Consider the following 5,074-nt stretch of genomic DNA (forward strand, 5'->3'; position numbering starts at 1 on the left):
ACACGGACAAGCCAATAGACATTAGGAGTCATGAAAGGACACTAAAACTAAAACGAAAGTCAATTTTGTTTCTTAGGTTGCGTGGGAATTAATGGCTGCGAGATTCTTGTAGAAGAGATAAGTGCTTGAACTCCAACCTCAAGGACCAACGAGGGACTGCGATATGAGCTCTCCAATTCTGCCACGTGTGGTCGCCAGGCGATCAGCATTGTGTGGCCGTCAGGGAGTTTCAGAGACCCCGTCGATTCCTGGACACACACCCGATCTTTCCCAGATCTTTCCCAGCTATAAGTTATCCGCTCTGCTCCGCTCCCTCCTCAAAGCTCGCTCTTTATTTGGGGGTGGTGAGTGGTTCTCTGCTTCGCAGAAAGCTTTTAGAGCGAGGGGGAGTCGTCCGATCGTCCACGGAGATGGCCACTGCGGTACCCACTGTCGGAACTGTAAACAGAGCTCCGGTAATCCAACATCCCCTCCCCCCCCCTTCCCTCTCTCTCTCTCTCTCTCTCTCTCTCTCTCTCTCTCTCTCTCTCTCTCGTGCAAATAACTTGTAGAGATAGAAATTAATATTACAAGATCGTCACGTGTTACCTTGTGTTTATTTTTGTCAAGGCATTTTCTTTAGTCCTTTCTTTTCTAATGATTTGGCAAAGAAATCCGACTTAGGGATGGAAGTTTATCTCTGGTTGAGGTAGACACTACACGCGTATGTCGATCGTACGTACAGGACATTACGTAGCACTAGTTTTAGAGTAGGTCATTCTCACCATTTAGCATTGATGAAGTTGATAAGCAACGTGATTTGGTTGGGAGTTTTTATCATCTCTTTCATACAAATCATATTTAACCTTAAACCTTTCCTTTCTGAAACTCAATTGCTTGGGACTCATCAATTAATTTCACATTTTCTGTGATGACCCTATTCATATCCTTTGATAAAGTGAACTTTTTACTTATGAAAAGTGGATATATCTTTCACTTGACTTAGATATTAACTTAGGATACCATTCCTGATCTTCGCGTGACATCTTTGGCTTTGGTTATGCCAGAAGCCACAGCTCCAACGAAGTGACACTTATGCCTGCTGTGTAGCTTTAAATAGTTTGATCCTATTTCTAACGACTTGATCCAAACGCACATAGGCTATTTCTCTAACCCAATATTGAAGTCATGAAAATTGCCTTGGGGATTATAATGTTAGAATTGAATAGTACTACTGTGTAATCAAAACAGTAGGAACTCTTACCTTCTAACTTTAACTAATCAAGTATACCAATTTTATGTTCAACATTGTTGAGGGGAAAGAGACCTCTGTCACGTTGATATTCATGAATGGGTTGACAAGGAGTTTGTGGATTCATCTTTTGATGAGTGGATGCCAATGCAGCTCAACCTAAATGGCTCGAACACCGGAGCATCAGCTCCAAGCTCGGCCTTCTTTGGAAGCACCTTGAAGAAGATGACTCAGAAGCTACCCAAGGCCTGCTCACCCTCCGGTGGTTTGGGCGTGCGCGCAATGGCTGACGATGAAGAGAAGCAGACCGACAAGGACAAGTGGAGAGGGCTTGCCTATGACACTTCGGACGACCAGCAGGACATCACCCGTGGGAAGGGCATGGTCGACTCCGTCTTCCAAGCTCCCATGGGCACTGGCACCCACTACGCTGTCATGAGCTCTTACGACTACATCAGCACCGGGCTCCGCCAGTAAGGAAAAAGAAAACATTCCCATCGATAATATTCCCTTTTCCTTTCGGCCAATTTTTTCCTTAAAATGATTTTGCTATCTATAGGCCTCATTAAAGTTTCATTCTTGATATTTGATGAAGTGGTGCAACTAAATTTTTGTATAAACTTTTGAGTGAAGGTACGACTTTGATAACACCATGGGTGGATTCTATATTGCACCAGCCTTCATGGACAAGCTTGTTGTTCACATCACCAAGAACTTCATGACCCTCCCTAACATCAAGGTCTGCTTCAAGAAATTAGTTGATCTTTTTTCTATCGATAGATTTATGACTAGGAATTAAAGGAAACATGAATAAGATGTCCTGTTTTTGTACAGGTTCCGCTAATCCTTGGTATCTGGGGAGGCAAAGGTCAGGGAAAATCCTTCCAATGTGAGCTTGTCTTTGCCAAGATGGGAATCAAGTAAGTCTCGCATGTGTGAAATGCGCGTCTTGCACTCATAGTGGCTTTTGTGTTCAAGGAACAAGAATCAGAACTTTTTCCCTTAAGACTGTCACTTCAATAAAGAATCAGGATGATTCTGAATTAACCGTGATGTATCATTTTCAGATATGGAAAAATATAAAACGGGAATAATTGCTGGTCGCCCAACTGAAAATAATTCAATTCTATCCTGTTTGGTTTGCATTTTAGCCCCATCATGATGAGTGCCGGAGAATTGGAAAGTGGCAATGCTGGAGAGCCCGCCAAGCTGATCCGACAAAGGTACCGTGAAGCTGCCGACATCATCAAGAAAGGCAAGATGTGCTGCCTCTTCATCAACGATCTCGACGCCGGTGCCGGGCGTATGGGTGGGACCACCCAGTACACAGTCAACAACCAGATGGTCAATGCCACCCTCATGAACATCGCCGACAACCCCACCAACGTCCAGCTCCCCGGGATGTACAACAAGGAGGAGAACCCACGGGTCCCAATCATCGTCACAGGGAACGACTTCTCCACGCTGTATGCGCCGCTCATCCGTGATGGGCGTATGGAGAAGTTCTACTGGGCCCCGACCCGTGAGGACCGCATCGGGGTGTGCATGGGGATCTTCAGGACGGACAATATAGCTGGTGAGGATGTTGTGAAGATTGTTGATGCTTTCCCCGGACAATCCATTGGTAAGTTTCCTCGACGTCTTTTCACCTAAACATTGAATGAGAGATACGTTTGAGAATTAAAATTGTTACAATCTTCCATTTTTGGTATGAAAATGGCAGATTTCTTCGGAGCCCTGAGGGCAAGAGTGTACGACGACGAGGTGAGGAAGTGGATATCGGGCGTTGGGGTGGAGACCATCGGGAAGAAGCTGGTGAACTCAAAGGAAGGGCCTCCGACGTTTGAACAGCCGAAGATGAGCGTCGAGAAGTTGTTGGAGTACGGCAACATGCTTGTCCAGGAGCAAGAGAACGTCAAGAGAGTCCAGTTGGCCGACAAGTACATGAGCGAGGCTGCTCTCGGCGATGCCAACCAAGACTCCATCAACAGTGGCACTTTCTACGGTCAGTCCAAAGTCTCTTCCCATTTTACCTCTATATAAACATGTTCATTTCTGTACACGCCCTTTAGATTTGATATGCAAAATCCTAGAATTGGATTCAAACCATGGCTTTTGGTAAACAGTTGTTAGGTTTGAATGTCCATCACGTTGTAATCATCCTTTTGGTAAATCGGCCTTCGTTTATATGTCAGACAAATGCGTGCGAAAAGAGTCTTCATTTTACTGATAATACCGTATTATTACCATATTAAAAACAAGATATCTTTCTGATTAGTGTAATTGTTCCGGGTTGTTCTTGATCAGGCAAAGCAGCTCAGCAAGTACATGTCCCCGTGCCTGAAGGATGCACTGACCCGAACGCAGCAAACTTTGACCCAACAGCGAGGAGTGATGATGGGAGCTGCTTATACACATTTTAGAGAGAGGGAGAGAGGGAGGGAGACAGAAATTTGAGTTAATTTTGATTATGGTTGTGAGATCGATGATCGAATAATCTGATACTTTTATGCATTCCTGTGTATTAAGAACAAGTTAATGTGTCCTATGATTTTGTGTCATGTAATTTCAATGTGTACAAAATCTGAATCATGATGTCCCGTTTCTCGCTGCTTGCTGTCGTGTGTTCTTGGAGAAGGACTAGGATGTCTCTTGTTACGATAGAGCCGAATATTACGACACTACGAGAGAACATGAATCACTCTCCTTTTCGGTGCTGTCAATTACCAGGAAAATTGGAGTACTGGGACCTTTATAACAATGGACTGCCAGCGTGCTTGCCCCAGTCCCAAAAAAATGGGCCCAAAATGCGTTTTCTATTGGGCCTAATTTCAACTAGATACACTGGAATGATTCAGCCCAGTTTATATGGGCCAAGCATATGGGTGTACTAAGTGGTAACCATTTCAAACGAGGTTCTCATTTATGGATAACATCGCAAGTCCTCTCCAACGTATACATTGCGGCCCATGCTACACAATGATACTTCGATCCTTCTTGCTCGCTTCCCTTCACCTCTTGAGAAGCTTTCGTGAGCCACATGTTATCCGACATGTTATCCAAGTTCTCTACCCAAGTTATTGCGTCCTATCCTAATTGGATCAGGGGCTATCAGCTCAGTTTGTCCTCAAACCAAGCATCTATTAAAAATGGCCTGGCCTTGTTATAATTTGTGAGAATTGGCCCAGTCCTTGGGCGGAACGCAAAACATAGTACTTTTAAGGAGTTGGGAGTAGGTTGTATGTATGCATAACATTGTAAACTCTCTGATTCTTCATCTGGATGTGGGAGTTCAAGAGTTATGTATGTTATTTGGTGATTCTAAAACATGTTTCAGCCTATCACATGGTACATTAACCCCCAACCATGCAAGATCTCATCTATTGTATACAGTTAAACTTGGGAACAGATGTTCCCTCTTGTGCTCATGACATGTTACTTTACTTTGCCTAGATACTTTCCACATTACCACATGGCAAAATAAGCAGCATAGTTTTTCCACGTGGCATACTGAGCCCAATCAGAATGCTTGCTCCTATACTTGTCATGTGATACTTCACTTCACCTCTACAATTGCCATGTGGCAAGACGTGGCGTAGCTTTGCCAATATACTTGAACCCTAAAAGTTTCATCATATGCAATGAAGTCCTAAATTTTGTCATGATCATCCACTTTAGTCCTCCCATTAACTCCTTTAGATTTTTGTAAATGGAATATGCCAAGTGACTTATAATAAAAAGTCACGTGGCATTTTCTCACATCTACTAGAAACTTGTGAAGTCAATGGAAGGACACAAATGCATTGAACTTGCAAATTTTATGACTAACAAACACGAAAAGAA

General features: G+C 43.6%; 1 protein-coding gene across 1 annotated transcript; it reads left to right on the plus strand.

Annotated features, from left to right (window-relative positions):
* Positions 1 to 231: 231 nt before the first annotated feature.
* Positions 232 to 3,842, plus strand: LOC104421913 (ribulose bisphosphate carboxylase/oxygenase activase, chloroplastic). The gene is made up of 7 exons (XM_010034079.3): positions 232 to 455; positions 1,385 to 1,704; positions 1,865 to 1,970; positions 2,066 to 2,151; positions 2,383 to 2,855; positions 2,955 to 3,236; positions 3,539 to 3,842. Exons 1-7 carry the CDS (start codon positions 411 to 413, stop codon positions 3,652 to 3,654), a joined length of 1,428 nt encoding a protein of 475 aa, XP_010032381.2. The 5' UTR covers positions 232 to 410; the 3' UTR covers positions 3,655 to 3,842.
* The last annotated feature ends 1,232 nt before the right edge of the window (positions 3,843 to 5,074 follow it).

The sequence above is a fragment of the Eucalyptus grandis genome, chromosome 3 (genome assembly GCF_016545825.1).
Source record: "Eucalyptus grandis isolate ANBG69807.140 chromosome 3, ASM1654582v1, whole genome shotgun sequence".
NCBI classification, from domain to species: domain Eukaryota; kingdom Viridiplantae; phylum Streptophyta; class Magnoliopsida; order Myrtales; family Myrtaceae; genus Eucalyptus; species Eucalyptus grandis.

Bases quoted from the DNA above. Each gene is read 5' to 3' on its own strand.
- LOC104421913 (XM_010034079.3), top strand. From the start codon at position 411: ATGGCCACTGCGGTACCCACTGTCGGAACTGTAAACAGAGCTCCG. The intron at 2,856-2,954 runs GTAAGTTTCCTC...TGAAAATGGCAG, and splicing joins TTTCCCCGGACAATCCATTG to ATTTCTTCGGAGCCCTGAGG. The intron at 3,237-3,538 runs GTCAGTCCAAAG...GTTCTTGATCAG, and splicing joins CAACAGTGGCACTTTCTACG to GCAAAGCAGCTCAGCAAGTA.